The sequence below is a fragment of the Pelophylax lessonae genome (genome assembly GCF_965119305.1).
Source record: "Pelophylax lessonae genome assembly, chromosome: 2".
Lineage (NCBI taxonomy): Eukaryota > Metazoa > Chordata > Amphibia > Anura > Ranidae > Pelophylax > Pelophylax lessonae.
In genome coordinates, this window is record NC_138769.1 from 557,470,712 (window position 1) to 557,487,238 (window position 16,527).

At 44.6% G+C, this 16,527-nt stretch overlaps 1 protein-coding gene across 1 annotated transcript in view; it reads left to right on the forward strand.

The window, feature by feature from the left end:
• Window positions 1-11,809: 11,809 nt before the first annotated feature.
• Window positions 11,810-16,527, forward strand: part of TROAP (trophinin associated protein) — a gene marked incomplete at its 5' end in the record, with an annotated part of 162,270 nt that continues 157,552 nt past the window's right edge. Inside the window, one exon of the mRNA XM_082244299.1 lies at window positions 11,810-12,058. Within this exon, the coding sequence (XP_082100425.1) occupies window positions 11,810-12,058 (249 nt within the window). The remainder of the gene's footprint in view (window positions 12,059-16,527) is intronic.

Below are 16,527 nucleotides of genomic sequence, written 5' to 3' on the forward strand. Positions count from 1 at the left end.
GGACTGGGAAGGAACACACAGGGACCGCACCTACAGACATGAGGGGGACATCACAGAACCCATACCGAACTGCCATCCCCAGAGGGCCCACATACACACCCGGACAGACATGGTCAGAGACAAAGGGGTATCATGGTACTCACCGGTCAATCGAAAACATGGGCACCGCTCTGCGACAGGAAGCCTCCCACCCTGAGTGGGGGTGCCATCAGCCAAAGGGGACGCTAGCAACATGCGGGCGTACCGCAGTTGAGACATCCCAGCGAAGATAGCAACTTCGCAAGCTCGACCCTGAAGTCAGGGACATAGTCGTTTGCGAGGCCTGGGCGTACCAATAACCTGCTAATGCTCGATGGCAGGAACAGAAAGCCAGCTAACCCGGACCGTTACTGTAAAGGGGGTGCCAAGTTGTAAAGCCCTGAAGATTAGGGGGTAAAGGGGGCGCCAGGAAGGGCCCTGAAGTTTCTCAGCAGTGCATTCTACTATTAAAGTCAGCTACCTCAGGAAAGGAGTACCTTAGGAAGCTATCAGGACTCTTTCACAGTCAAAGGTGAATTACAGTAAGCGGCCTAGCCGTGACCAGCTCAATCAGCGTCAGTCAGCATTTTCTGTATCGTCCCTGCCTATTGTGCCTAGTTTAGTTCAATTGGAGTATCCCACTCATCCCTTCTCCTATCCAAGTTCCTAATAAAACATAAAAACCAAAGAAACTGAACTGGTCCTTGTCTGAGGTAAAAACACTTGGAAATATACCTGAATGTTCTACTATTGCTAATGGTAACCCAGGGGAACTCAGCAGCTCCCATGGGATTAGTGCTACATAAATTAAAAGGAATTGTCAAATCTGTCTTGTTTATTTGTTTTTGGGGAATGGGTAGGGGTACTTTGTACCCCATACTCATTCACATGGGGGGGGGGGGCTGGGATCTGTGGACCCATTTGTTAAAGGGGGCTTACAGATTCCAAAAAGCCCCCCCCACCCGCAGACCCTCAAACAAAGCCCAGAGTTGTGGGGGGGAATAGGGCCTTGTCCCCATCAAGATGAAGGACCCCTGCCCCAAAGCACCCCCTCCCCCACGTTGAGGCCTGGTATGGCTCAGGAAGGGGCGCTCGCTCTCCGCCACCTTCCTAACTTGGCAAGCTGCACGGTCGGATAAGGGTCGGGATTCCCCACGCCGGTCCCCCTCCCCCATTCTGGCCTGGCGGGCTGCATGCTGAAATTAGGGTCTGGTATGGATTGGGGAGGACCTCCACGTTTTTTTTTTTTTCCCTCACTTTTCTTGCTGGCAATTTTTTTTTTTTTAAATTCAGCTGTCATTGGGGAAGCCCATTGACAGCTGATGACTCATCAGTTAAGGATGCCACGGCCAGCTTTCCAGGCCCCTGCTCCTTAGCGAACACCCGCTAAACGCCCTGCAAATTTGGGTGCTCGCCAAACAGATGATGTTCAGAGCGAACTTTTGTTCAGCCCGAACCGTTCGCCCAACTCTGTGCTTAAATATGGCCACTGGTTGTGTCTGCTCCATTATATCAGTCCCTGCCCCTTCTATTTTATAGCTAATGACAGCTTAAGAAACAGTAATTTAGCTAGGAGTACCACTGGGATTGGTTTTGTGCAACCAATCCTCTTGATTTACAACCAGGGACTTTTTTGGGGATTTTGATTTTAGTAAAAAGGACTTGTAACCTACAAATAGACACTCAAATGTTTACATTTTTTTGTGAATGAGTATTGGTACTATGCACCCCTAAACTCATTAATGTGTGTGTGGGGGGGGGGGGAGATAGTATCTGGGGACCCCCTTGTTGTTAGAGCAGGCCTCCAGATTAGCCTGATGAGCCCCTTTCCTGCAGACCCACACAATCACCAGGCCAGGGTTGTGGAGAGAAGGCCCTTGCCCTCATCAACAGGGCAACCTCCCTGCCTCCACATGTTGGGGAAATGTGGCCTGGATCAGGAAGGGGGAGAAGTTGCTGGAAATTTGCCTTGGTTCACAAGTGGATTGCCCTGCAGCCAGGCACATGCTCACAATCACTCTTCTCCTTAAAAACTAGTGTATGTGCGTTCTTTTTGGAATAACTGATAGGGTTGAGGGAATTGAGTGGGATACTCCAAAGTTAGAACTATGAACAGATTGAGGACAATAAACTCCTTTCTGAAAAGCTGAAGCAGAATTTCCTATTTATAGCAAACTGTGGACTTGGCTTTGTAGTGCAAACAGTTAGATGCAGACTTCCATCTTTAGAGCAACAAAAGCAGAGTCCCTTCACATAGAATCAGATAGACTGAATCAGGCAAAAAGTCTCTAAAACCTAGTACACACTAGTTTTTTTTCTCCCCCATTCAGCCTGCTGGGTTGAAAAAAACTTGCAACTATACAATGTTAGTACAGCGTTCTCCTCCTCTGAGCTATTGAGTTCTGACAGGGTGACAATGGCCAATGGCTGAGAGCGCTGATCGGATGCCGATCAGCAGACGCTTTTCGATCATGCCACTTTGACAGAAGCTGGCATCTGTCAGACCGGTTACCATACACATGGGCCGAATGTTTGGGAAAAAAGGAGAGGTTGGAAACGGCACTACCTGGTATTATAGATGTGCCAAGATGCTACGAAGTGATCTTATTATAAAACATATAAATGGTGAGACAATATATAATAATAAGGTGCAGAGTGCAAAAACACAGAAACAAAATCGCAGACAAAAAATGGGCTATATGTGATATGCCCCAGAAATGCTTGAAGTGCTGTGAGAAAATAAAGCTAATATCACTAAGTGCAAAAAATATACATTTTTTTGGGAAGTGTAACAGAATGTATCAGAACAAGGATGTGCACCAGAATCTTGAGTGATAAAGAATGAAAAAAAAAAAAAATGCCAATAAATGGTATAGTGAAGAAAAAAGGGGGAGAGAGGGGTCCCCTATACAAAAAATAATTGTGCTGGAATAATGTCCGTGATAAAGTGAAATGTGGAGGTGAGTATCAAGGAACATAGGTGCCTGTTCAGCAGAATCAGACCGAACCGTGAGTTTTTACTACTTGCCTACTTGTTTGATCGTACTTACTACACTATGGGGATCTTCTCTCTGTGTTTGAGCACCTAGATGGGACTTGCCGATCCGCAAGGATTCCAGGAACCCCGGCTCAGTAATCACAGTTTGGACCCCATCCACCCCTGTGTGGAATTACATCCACTCTCGTATCATTTACTGCCATTTAGGGTGGAAATTAAGGGTGAGTGCTACATCTAGTGGACACTTTAGGAACAGGCACCTTTGTTCCTTGATACTCACCTCCACATTTCACTTTATCACGGACATTAGTCCAGCACAATTATTTTTGTATAGGGGGCCCCTCTCTCCCCCTTTTTTCTTCACTATACCATTTATTGGCATTTTTTTTTTTTCATTTTTTATCGCTCAAGATTCTGGTGCACATCCTTGTTCTGATACGTTCTGTTACACTTCCCAAAAAAATTATATTTTTTGCACTTAGTGATATTAGCTTTATTTTCTTACAGCACTTCAAGCATTTCTGGGGCGTATCACATTTAGCCCATTTTTTGTCTCTGCGATTTTGTTTCTGCGTTTTTGCACTCTGCACCTTATTATTATATATTGTCTCGCCATTTATATGTTTTATAATAAGATCACTTTGTAGCATCTTGGCACATCTATAATACCAGGTAGCGCCGTTTCCAACTTCTCCTTTTTCCCAAACATTGTTGGCTCCTAATTTTTTAGGGGCTGGTTGGCAGGGCCATCTTACCGAATGGGCACTTTGGGCAGTTGCCCGGGGGCCCCACTTGCTCGGGGGGCCCCACCTGCCCAGTAACCCAGCCCCAGCCAGGCATTAGTCCCGATTCCCGTCTGCATCCCGCCGCCAAACTTAGCAGGTGGCAATCGCCTGTTGGCCCTGTGCTACTGTCGGGGCCACTTGGGCCGTGGAGGGGGAGCCCACAACTGCAGGAATGCCTGTCCACCTCCACAGGAACAGGCGCACACAGGACAGTCGAGTCTGACTCCCGTCCGTGTGTGCGTTCACTGGACCCAGCCGCCCAACTTGGGAGCTGTCATTAGCCTGGCACTGCTGTACCAATAAATATCGCCTTATCCATAATTTGCATTTTTATTCTCGTGGGTGATTGTGTAGACGGAGCCCCAGTGCACTGCATTGCCCGGGGGCCTATAATGCTCTTAAGATGCCACTGCTGGTTGGTGGCAGCTTCTACACCTATATACATTTGTCTCCATCACTCCATAGTGCTGGTCACCCCCCATTCAAACCCACATGGGCCGAATGTCAGCCAGTTTCAATTGAACCTTGTGGCCCACAAACAGCAAGCACATAACATTGTTGCCCTAGGGGCCAGAAGCACTCAAGGCTGGACTGATCCTCTGCAGGAAAAGACCCAGAAGCTCAGTGGCTCAGTATTTATATAGATTCCGAGCAGCCTTCAGGGCCACGCTCCCTGTGATTGGCCAGGGCTGGAAAAAATGTTCATACTGCCATTTGCATTGCCCCACCTCTATGATCTAGAGAATTCTGCTGCTCTCTGGGAAGCAAAGGGGGCAGTCAAACTTGCAGCACAACTAAATTTACCTAACACAACAATTACAGCCACATTGGTTAGCGAACAAAAATACAGCTCCACTAAACACAGTGAACTAGTGGTAAACCTAACTAATCCTAGAACTGATCTTTGGTGTTTAATATTGCTTTAAGATTGCTAGCAAATTTGACTTTATTGCGAGCTTGTTAAAATTGATCATAATAATAAAAGAATAAAAGCATAAAAAACACACCAAATGTCTCCCAAAATACCTAGACGCTTTGAGGAGTGTGTGTTTTTTTTTCTTCCCTTCTCCAAAAAAAAAAAAAAAAAACACCAAACACACACACACACACTGAAACATTATATGCTGACAATTTTCCTTACTAAGTGCAAGGGCTGCTGCAGTGGAAAACTGTTCTGTGGTCAGACGAAGCAAAATTTGAAGTTATTTTTGGAAAACTGGGAAGCCATGTCATCCGAAATAAAGAGGACAAGGACAACCCAAGTTGTCATCAGCGCTCAGTTCAGAAGCCTGCATCTCTGATGGCATGGGTTTGCATGAGTGCGTGTGGCATGGGCAGCTTACACATCTGGAAAGGCACCATCAATGCTGAAAGGTATATCCAAGTTCTAGAACAACATATGCTCCCATCCAGACGTCGTCTCTTTCAGAGAAGACCTTGCATTTTCCAACATGACAATGCCAGACCACATACTGCATCAATTACAACATCATGGCTGCGTAGAAGAAGGTTCCGAGTACTGAAATGGCCAGCCTGCAGTCCAGATCTTTCACCCATAGAAATCATTTGGCGCATCATAAAGAGGAAGATGCGACAAAGAAGACCTAAGACAGCTGAGCAACTAGAAGCCTGTATTAGACAAGAATGGGGCAACATTCCTATTCCTAAACTTGAGCAACTTGTCTCCTCAGTCCCCAGACATTTGCAGACTGTTATAAAAAGAAGAGGGGATGCCACACAGTGGTAAACATGGCCTTTTCCCAACTTTTTTGAGATGTGTTGATGCCATGAAATTTAAAATCAACTTATTTTTCCCTTAAAATTATACATTTTCTCAGTTTAAACATTTGATATGTCATCTATGTTGTATTCTGAATAAAATATTGAAATTTGAAAGTACCACATCATTGCATTCTGTTTTTATTTACAATTTGTACAGTGTCCCAACTTTCTTGTGCGACTTGTCATGCATCTTTGGACATCAAAGTTGCATGACAAGTTGTTCTCCATGTTTTAAAATGATAACCATTCATATATGCGTGACTTAAAGTTCATGCACTACTTTGGTCCGACTTTCATGCAACTTGAGGGCCATAGACTTCAACCCTCAAAAGTTGCATTAACCACTTGCCGACCGCTCAAATGGAGCGTACTGCGGCAAAGTGGTTCGTTATCGTCCAGCGACGTAGACCTACTCCTGGACTCCTCCCCTTGTGGGCCGACCGGAGGCTCGCTACCGCTGTATTCAGTCACAGCGGGAGTCGGGCCAGGGGAGGAGCGGCGGTTATCACCGCCGCTCTTCCCCAAACATCGGGGATCGAGTGAGAAGATCCGCCCGCTTGTGTAAACAAAGCGGGCCGATCTCCTAAGTGATAGGCAGGGACAGATTACAGGATTCAGCATAGCTGAACCTGCGATCTGTGCCTGTGTCACACAGTCACCTCCCCCCACACACATCAGTAAGAACCAGGCATACAATAACCCCTTGATCACCAATAAAAGTTAACCCCTTCCCTGCCAGTGTCATTTTAACAGTAACAGTGCATATTTATAGCACTAATTACTGTAGTAATGTCACTGGTACCCCCAAAAGTGTCAAAAATGTCATTCAAGGATCCGATCTGTCCACCGCAATGTCGCAGTCCCGCAAAAAAATCGCCGCCATTACTAGTTAAAAAAAAAACAATAAAAATGACATAAATTTCCCGTAGTTAGTAGCTGCGATAACTTTTGCGCAAACCAATCCAAATACGCTTATTGCGATTTTTTTTTTTACCAAACATATGTAACAGAAAACAAATTGGCCTAAAATGTTAAAAAATGTTGATTTTTACATTTTTTTTGGGGAATTTCATATAAAAAAATGTGAAAAATATTGTTATTTTTTCAAAATTGTCACTCTTTTTTTGTTTATAGCGCAAAAAGTAAAAATTGCACAGGTGATCAAATACCACCAAAAGAAAGCTCCGTTTGTGGGGAAAAAAGGACATAAATTGAATTTGGGTACAGCGTCGCACGACCGCGCAATTGTCCATTAAAGTAACGCAATGCCGAATCGCAAAATATGGCTTGGTCAGGAATGGGGTAAAAGTCTTAAAGCGGTTAAAAATACGCTCATTGAGAATTTTTTTGTCAAAGACATGTAGCTAAATACATTTTGGCCTAAATATATGACAAAAATTGAATATATTGGATATTTTTTAACTGTCAAAGTAGAAAAATATTGTTTTTTCGAAATTGTCGCATTATTTATTAATATCGCAAAAAATGAAAAGCGCAGAGGTGATCAAATACCACCAAAAGAAAGTTCTGTTTGTGGGAAAAAAGGATGTAAATTTCGTTTGGGTACGGCGTTGCATGACCGCGCAATTGTCAGTTAAAGTCGCACAGTGCCGAATCACAAAAAGTGGCCTGGACGTAAAAACAGGAAAATCCTCCGGTCCTAAAGTGGTTAAAGATGTACCTAAATGTTATACAATGCAACTTGTGTGCAACAGTTGTCCATTATCACTGGTCAAAGCCAAAGTCGTATCCAGTGGCGGCTGGTGCTCAACATTTTTGGGGGGGCACAAACAGAAAAATGTAATAGGCATTGCTTTGTGGCAAAAAACGCTGTAAAAAATTGCATGACTTTGAGGTCGCAAAAGTGTGAAAGGGGCCTTCAGTAATTAAGGTATAGTGTGCCCCCTTTCAATGCAGAGAGACCAGCGTGCCCCCTTTCAATGCACAGTGACCAGCGTGCCCCCTATTAATGCACAGTGACCAGCGTGCCCCCTTTCAATGCAGAGAGACCAGCGTGCCCCCTATTAATGCACAGTGACCAGCGAGCCCCCTATTAATGCACAGTGACCAGCGAGCCCCCTATTAATGCACAGTGACCAGCGAGCCCCCTATTAATGCACAGTGACCAGCGTGCCCCCTTTCAATGCAGAGAGACCAGCGAGCCCCCTATTAATGCACAGTGACCAGCGAGCCCCCTATTAATGCACAGTGACCAGCGAGCCCCCTATTAATGCACAGTGACCAGCGAGCCCCCTTTCAATGCACAGCGATATTTTGCACCAAAATGAATGAAAAAATGCACCACATTGGAACTGCGCACACGCTGTGGTGTGAACTGGCCCTAAAGGAGGATCCGACACTCTTGGAAATTTTGGATGCAGAAGATTTGTTATATATCAGGCAGTAAGCTCTTCAAGAGAGTGAGAATCAATGGAGGCATAAAGACTTGTTTTACATTATATCCAAACCCAACTACAAAAATGTATCACATTGCAGTTTGCTAGTCATTAGATTTGGTGGCTGCATTGCTTTTATTTATTAGGCTAAATAGATATATTTCACAGATACATCTCTCCACTGCCGAACATTGCCCGGCCGACAAGCTACAATAATGGCGTATAGGGCTTCAAGAACGCCACTGAGCATGCGCCCGCATTCATCCAGCATTTTCAGTGCGATTCTTTCAAGTCTCGCCCTTAACGGTTTCCAGGGTAATGAAACCTTTTCATTCCGATGCCCAATCAAGCTTAAGTGTTGATAACCCGCCTACCTGATTTCGTCACGTCTTTTCCAGGTTTCCCATTGGTTGGATGTGCTCTGTCGCACTTAGTTTATCTAGTCCAGTTAGCCAATCAGAGGGCGCTGCTTTTTACGAACTGCGAAAAGTGTGGCGGAGCTGTATTATGAGCTGAGTGCTGGGGCTTGTCGGGGCCAAGACCGGTGCAGGGCCCGGAGCTGAGCCTGGCTCTATGTGCCGAGGAGCGGGGGCTGTTCGCTGTGTATGTATTCCTTCTTGTAGTCTGTGAGCGTGTAGGGGAAGCATAGGTGTGTGTATGGAAGTGTATGGAAACTGGCCAGGACAATGAGGACATACCTCACCCTGCACTCTCACCTCTTCCTCATATGGGCCCTGTGTTCTCCTCCTTGTTTCATCCTCTACGGCACGGCTCTCCAAACATTCTATCCAAAGGGCCAGTATACTGTTCTAAAGGGGTTTTTTTTTTTTTTTTTTAGCAGGCCAGACTGTGGTCAGTGAAAGCAAGAAATGCCAAATCATGGTGTTTAATGTGAGAAATAGTGCCTTATCGTTGGTGTCAGTGGGTGCCCCATGATTGGTGTCAGTGGAAGGAATAGTGCCCCATGATTGGTGTCAGTGGGGGGAATGGTGCCCCATGATTGGTGTCAGTGGGGGGAATGGTGCCCCATGATTGGTGTCAGTGGGGGGAATGGTGCCCCATGATTGGTGTCAGTGGGGGGAATGGTGCCCCATGATTGGTGTCAGTGGGGGGAATGGTGCCCCATGATTGGTGTCAGTGGGGGGAATGGTGCCCCATGATTGGTGTCAGTGGGGGGAATGGTGCCCCATGATTGGTGTCAGTGGGGGGAATGGTGCCCCATGATTGGTGTCAGTGGGAGGAATGGTGCCCCATGATTGGTGTCAGTGGGGGGAATGGTGCCCCATGATTGGTGTCAGTGGGGGGAATGGTGCCCCATGATTGGTGTCAGTGGGGGGAATGGTGCCCCATGATTGGTGTCAGTGGGGGGAATGGTGCCCCATGATTGGTGTCAGTGGGGGGAATGGTGCCCCATGATTGGTGTCAGTGGGGGGAATGGTGCCCCATGATTGGTGTCAGTGGGGGGAATGGTGCCCCATGATTGGTGTCAGTGGGGGGAATGGTGCCCCATGATTGGTGTCAGTGGGGGGAATGGTGCCCCATGATTGGTGTCAGTGGGGGGAATGGTGCCCCATGATTGGTGTCAGTGGGAGGAATGGTGCCCCATGATTGGTGTCAGTGGGAGGAATGGTGCCCCATGATTGGTGTCAGTGGGAGGAATGGTGCCCCATCGTTGGTGTCAGTGGAAGGAATGGTGCCCCATCGTTGGTGTCAGTGGAAGGAATGGTGCCCCATCGTTGGTGTCAGTGAGTTATCGTTGGTATCAGTGGGTGCCCCATGATTGGTGTCAGTGGGAGGAATGGTCCCCCTCGTTGGCGTCAGTGAGAGGAGTAGTGCCCCCCCTTCCCCCTCGTTGGCGTCAGTGAGAGGAGTAGTGCCCCCCTCGTTGGCGTCAGTGGGAGGAGTAGGCTCTGAGGAAGAGGCTAGGCCTTGAAACGCGTTAGCCTTCAAGAATCTAAGGGACTACTCATCCTCGGATACCTTTACTGAGGACTGCGTTCCTTTTGTGACATGCTTTTAACAAGAACTCGTTTGAGTATTTTTAATCCTTATTTTTTAAATAAACCATCCAAATGATAATTCACTAGGCCGGTGCGCCCTTGTGTTTGTTTGTTGTTACATTAAACAGACATCACAGGACCTAGTTTAAAGCGGAGTTCCGGGCACAGAAATCATTTTTCAATAAGCATACCCCCGGGACAGTCAGGGCTAGTACATTCCACAATGGCTAGCCTCTGATCTGTCCCGGTTCGCACTTACCTTTTTAGAAGAAATACTTACTTATAAAATTTCTTCCACAGCGTTTCCATCTCTCTTGTGGGCAGCTGAAGCTGGCGCGATCCTCTTCGGCGTCTTCTTCCGCGTCGTCTTCTCCCAGAATGCGCCTTCACCGGCCCCTCTCGTCACTTCCAGTGCGGCGCGGCATTCCTCCACAGCTTCTGGGCATGCCCAGAAGCTGTTTAGCAGGGGAATGCGGCGTCGCCCGGAAGTGACGAGCGGGGGGTGGTGCCGTCGCATTGATTCCTGGGAGCGATGACGTTCAGCTCCCAGGAATCAGTGCAAGCCCGGAAGAGACGACTGAGCCTCGGCACAGAGGGAGGAAGTGAAGACTAGGTGAGTATATTCGATCTTCAATTACAAGGTGAGTAAATAAAAAAAAAAAAAAAAACCTAACTATCCAATTCCTTTTCAGGTGAGGGGAAACAAGCGGACGGGCACAAAAAAAAATATCGATTTTGTGCCCGGAACTCTGCTTTAAAAAAAAAAAAAAAAAAAGCAATGGGAAAAAAAATGGTCAAACACCAGTTAGCAGCGTCTTTTGTGACGTTTTTTTTTTTTTGGGGCGTTTTTTTTGCATTTTTCAGTGTTTATTGACAGAGCATTTTTACAGCTGAAAAACACCACTCAAAACCCACTAGTTTTCGTTTTTTTTTTTTTTTTTTTTGTAGCCAGAAACTGCCCCTTCCAAAAACTGCTGAAAACAGCCCATGTGTGCATGGGCACACAGGATAAACATGCTGGCTCGTTTAGTTGATGTAAAAAAAAAAGAAAAAAAGTCTGACGCCAAAAACAGCAGCTGTAAAAACGTCCAGTGTGCATGAGGCCTAAAATGATATCTGTCATATTGTACCAGTATGCGATGCATACTAGCACATTATGGCATTCATCTGCAGGGGTCCCAGCTATTTTCTTTCACAGTTTACTACCGCTTTAAGAGCCGGTTCACACTACTCCGACTTGTCAGGCGTCAAGTAGCTCCCAATGCTGTGCAATGGAACCGTTCTAATCAGAGCGACTCAAGTCGCTCCTACTTAGAAAAGGGTTCCTGCACTATTTTTTGGCGAAGTCGGAGCGACTTGCATTGACTTCTATTATGAGAAGTCGTTTGCAAGCCACAATGAAGTCTGTGTGAACCGGCTCTAAGTGTTAGCGCAAAGCATTGCATGTTAAAACACAGTGTAGCATGCTAACCCACATCAACGCACACATTGCAGTATGAGCAGACCCTTAAGCTCTTTATGGCAGCATTATGTATGTCGTTTCTGGAGTAGCTGTTGTCGGTCTCCTCCTATTTCTTTATCTGGTGCCAACGTTTTTCCTGTTTGTGTTACAGTAAGAGATGCCTGCAAATGTTTGTTTGCATTGACAACCCTATGCTATTGCTGTCAGTGTTATGAAAAGTGTACAGAGGATATTTGGATTCTATTATATATGTTATTTTTATTTTCCTATAGGTCTTGTCTATTCAAAATTTTTTGTTTTATGAAGAAGGACTTTAGTGGCTGTTTCAGCCTATAAGTGGCACCTACAGTTTTTTTTTTTTTTTGGAAATGCAATCCTATGGTGATCCTATGGATGTATCCAAAAAGCTATCCATTGCTGAAAGAAACTGCCAGGGAAAAGGAAAAGAAAACTGTATGACGTCTTCAGCATGTCTTCAGCAAAACAAGCAAAAGCAAACAGTACAGAATGCAGAGCCACATGGACCACAGAAAAGCAAGCTTCCAGTTCCGTCCAAAGCCAGGGTACCTCCTGATTTCCAGAAGATGCATCAGAGCTGGCAGACCCATTTTCAAAGGGTAAAATGAGAGCAAATACATGGAATGTTTTCATCCACATGCCATTAATCTGTCTGTTTAAAGTGAACCCGTCACAGTTGGGTTAAAATGCCCAAATATATTTTTCTTGCGCCAACATGGCAGAATACTACCACAGGTATGCTGCCATGGATTGGCACCAGAAAAATAAAATTACGGTAAATATTTGTAGGTGTGCATCGATAAGACTTTTCTAGTACCGATACCTGGCTTTGTGTATCTACCGATCCGGAACTATTGTTTTGTTATAACAATTGTGCATTCAAAATCTAAAATATATGTAATCAAACTCAAAATTAAAAAGAATAAAATGTAGCCACAAGAAAAAAATAAATAAACAGTTTATTGCTTGGACATACAATAGCAATCAAACCGTAAACATGTAAAAAATATAAAGTGCAAAATATATATATATATATGTATAATGTGATAGTGCCTTGCGAAAGTATTCGGCCCCCTTGAACTTTTAGAAGATATAAAACTGTAATTTTTTTTGTGAAGAATCAACAACAAGTGGGACACAATAATGAAGTGGAACGAAATTTATTGGATATTTCAAACTTTTTTAACAAATAAAAAAACTGAAAAATTGGGCGTGCAAAATTATTCAGCCCCCTTATGTTAATACATTGTAGCGCCACCTTTTGCTGCGATTACAGCTGTAAGTCGCTTGGGGTACGTCTCTATCAGTTTTGCACATCGAGAGACTGAAATTATTGCCCATTCCTCCTTGCAAAACAGCTCGAGCTCAGTGAGGTTGGATGGAGAGCGTTTGTGAACAGCAGTTTTCAGTTCTTTCCACAGATTCTCGATTGGATTCAGGTCTGGACTTTGACTTGGCCATTCTAACACCTGGATATGTTTATTTGTGAACCATTCCATTGTAGATTTTGCTTTATGTTTTGGATCATTGTCTTGTTGGAAGACAAATCTCCATCCCAGTCTAAGGTCTTTTGCAGACTCCATCAGGTTTTCTTCCAGAATGGTCCTGTATTTGGCTCCATCCATCTTCCCATCAATTTTAACCATCTTCCCTGTCCCTGCTGAAGAAAAGCAAGCCCAAACCATGATGCTGCCACCACCATGTTTGACAGTGGGGATGGTGTGTTCAGGGTGATGAGCTGTGTTGCTTTTACGCCAAACATAAAGTTTTGCATTGTTGCCAAAAAGTTCGATTTTGGTTTAATCTGACCAGAGCACCTTCTTCCACATGTTTGGTGTGTCTCCCAGGTGGCTTGTGGCAAACTTTAAACAACACTTTTTATGGATATCTTTAAGAAATGGCTTTCTTCTTGCCACTCTTCCATAAAGTCCAGATTTGTGCAGTATACGACTGATTGTTGTCCTATGGACAGAGTCTCCCACCTCAGCTGTAGATCTCTGCAGTTCATCCAGAGTGATCATGGACCTCTTGGCTGCATCTCTGATCAGTCTCCTCCTTGTATGAGCTGAAAGTTTAGAGGGACGGCCAGGTCTTCGTAGATTTGCAGTGGTCTGATACTCCTTCCATTTCAATATTATCGCTTGCACAGTGCTCCTTGGGATGTTTAAAGCTTGGGAAATCTTTTTGTATCCAAATCCGGCTTTAAACTTCTCGACAACAGTATCTCGGACCTGCCTGGTGTGTTCCTTGTTCTTCATGATGTTCTCCGCGCTTTAAACGGACCTCTGAGACTATCACAGTGCAGGTGCATTTATACAGAGACTTGATTACACACAGGTGGATTCTATTTATCATCATTAGTCATTTAGGTCAACATTGGATCATTCGGAGATCCTCACTGAATTTCTGGAGAGAGTTTGCTGCACTAAAAGTAAAGGGGCTGAATAATTTTGCACGCCCAATTTTTCAGTTTTTTATTTGTTAAAGTTTGAAATATCCAATAAATTTCGTTCCACTTCATGCTTGTGTCCCACTTGTTGATTCTTCACAAAAAATTACAGTTTTATATCTTTGTTTGAAGCCTGAAATGTGGCAAAAGGTCGCAAAGTTCAAGGGGGGCGAATTCTTTCGCAAGGCAGTGTGTGTGTGTATATGTATATATATATATATGTGTGTGTGTGTGTGTATGTGTGTATATATATATATATATATATATATACACACACACACACACACACACACACACACACACACACACAGTGTAAGGGTACTTGCAGGGAGTTGCTTGTTAGGCACTCTGTCTGTCTGTGGCTGATGAGCCTGGGAGGAAGCATGCGGCTGCAGTAAAGAGCAAAGCCACTGCTTCCTGTGTATGGCTCCTACATTCACAGGCGGAGTGCATCTGATATCACTCCGCCTGTGAGCTGGACCTATACAGGAAGTAGCGGCTCTGTGCAAGTGACGGCTGAGCCGTATTCAGCAGACACCGCTGTAGGTTTTGCTGCGACTAAACCGGATCTGCCCGTGGATCTGTAAATTTTTACTGATCCAGCTATTTTGGCAGTATCGAGGCCGATATCCGATCCTAATATCGGATCGGTGCACCCCTAAATATTTGGTATGATATTCTATTTTCCCAGGGCCATTATGACCGCATACATGCAGTAGTATGCTGCCATGGATTGGCACCAGCAAAGGAAGAATACGGAAAGTATTCAATACAATTTTATGTTTTCCAGCATTTCATGTTTCAAAACTCTGCTGTATAGTAGATCTTGAACTGCTGCATGTCTGGAACACTACTGGATAAACAGTGGGGTGTATGTATGGGTATATATATGATATTTTTTTTCTTCCAGTTTTGATTAAACTACAGAGAGGTTAATTTCCCGTTTTCTTTTATTTATTTATTTTTTTTTGTTTTCTTTTATTTTTTGTTTTCTTTATTTTTTGTTTTTGTCTTATTTCACTTCCGTACTAGAGATTCAGTAGTAAGTGAGTGGAAATCCATACAAAATTAGGGGAATTATATTTCCAGCACATTCTATTCTATTTCAGTTATGTAGCTATCGGAACCAAAACCTAGTTGTTGGAATATTTGAAAAAAACATACCTGGGGGTGTTAGTTTTTGCAATAAATGCCAATTGCAAGGAATTGGGGAGCACTGGCTGCTACAGCAGCAGAGAATTGGACAAGGAAAACTGCTTTAATGTCCCCTAGACCTAAATGAGCATAATACTTGCAGTGTGGCGGCAGGCTTTTTATTGCCTCTGGTGTTTGGCTTTAAATGTGATTGATTCCCTGCCGTTACATGCTTGGTGAGTCATATTCACTGCTTAATAAATATGCCCCTTAATCTTTATTTACCTGCATGCTGGCTACTTTCCTTATTATGGATGACCAAAAACCAAATCCCATATTTTGGGGTATAGATGATGATGCGACTCTCTCCTAGTGATGGCTCCTGACCAGTCAGGGCCCTGTGTAACCTGAGACTCCCAACTTTCACAGGACTTTTCTTCCATTCCCAATGGCTAAGCGGAGAAGCAGGACAATAGAAAGGAAAGGACATGTTTGCGTCTGTGGAGGAGTGCATGGGCAAAGCACAATATTTAATTTTTGGTTGTTAAAGGTTTAATTCATTTTTTTTTTTTTTTTTTAACTGCACTGTGCAATGGTTTTGCACAAAGCATCCCCCCATCTTTCCCTCCTCGGGTCCCCAACCGGCGCTTCTCTTCTCTGCCGAGTGGGCTCGCTTCCAAGTCCTCCTCTGTGTGCCCTGCGTAAATCCCCCCCACCACCCCGCTCCTTCCTCACTGGCTGTGATGGACAGCATCGGGAGCCAAAGGCTCACTGCTGTGTCTGAACCAATTAGGAAGGAGAGAGCTGAAAGGGCTGCTGCCCTCATGCACATCACTGGATTGAGATCAGGTTTAGGTAAAAGGGGGGCTGGGGAGAGGTGGGCAGCTGCACCCTTAAGGTTTTTTACCTTTATGCATAGAATGGATTAAGGTAAAAAAAACCTTGTACATTTAGAACCACTTGAAGAGCAGAGTTAGAGGGACTACAGTAATTTCTCAAATACTGTAGCTGCTGTCTTTTAACCACTTCAATACGGGGCACTTTCACCCCCTTCCTGCTCAGGCCAATCTTCCGCTTTTAGCGCTGTTGCATTTTGAATGACAATTGCGCGGTAATGCAACACTGTACCTAAACCAAATTTGTCATTTTTTTCCCCACAAATAGAGCTTTCTTTTGGTGGTATTTGATCAGCACAAGGTTTTTTCTTTTTTGCTAAAGAAATAAAAAAAGACCGAAATGTTTGAAAAAAGGGGGGAAAAAAAGATTTCTTGTTTTGTTATCGATTTTTGTAAATAAGTTTTTTTTTTTTTTTTTTTTTTTTTCCGGCACTGATGAGGAGGCACTGATGGGGTGGCACTAATATGCGGCACTGATGGGAAGGGCACTGGCAGGCAGCACTGATGGGGAGGGCACTGGGGGGCGCAGATCGGCTCTCCTCTACTCATGCTTGTCAGGCACGAACTAAGGAAAGCCGATCAACGGCTC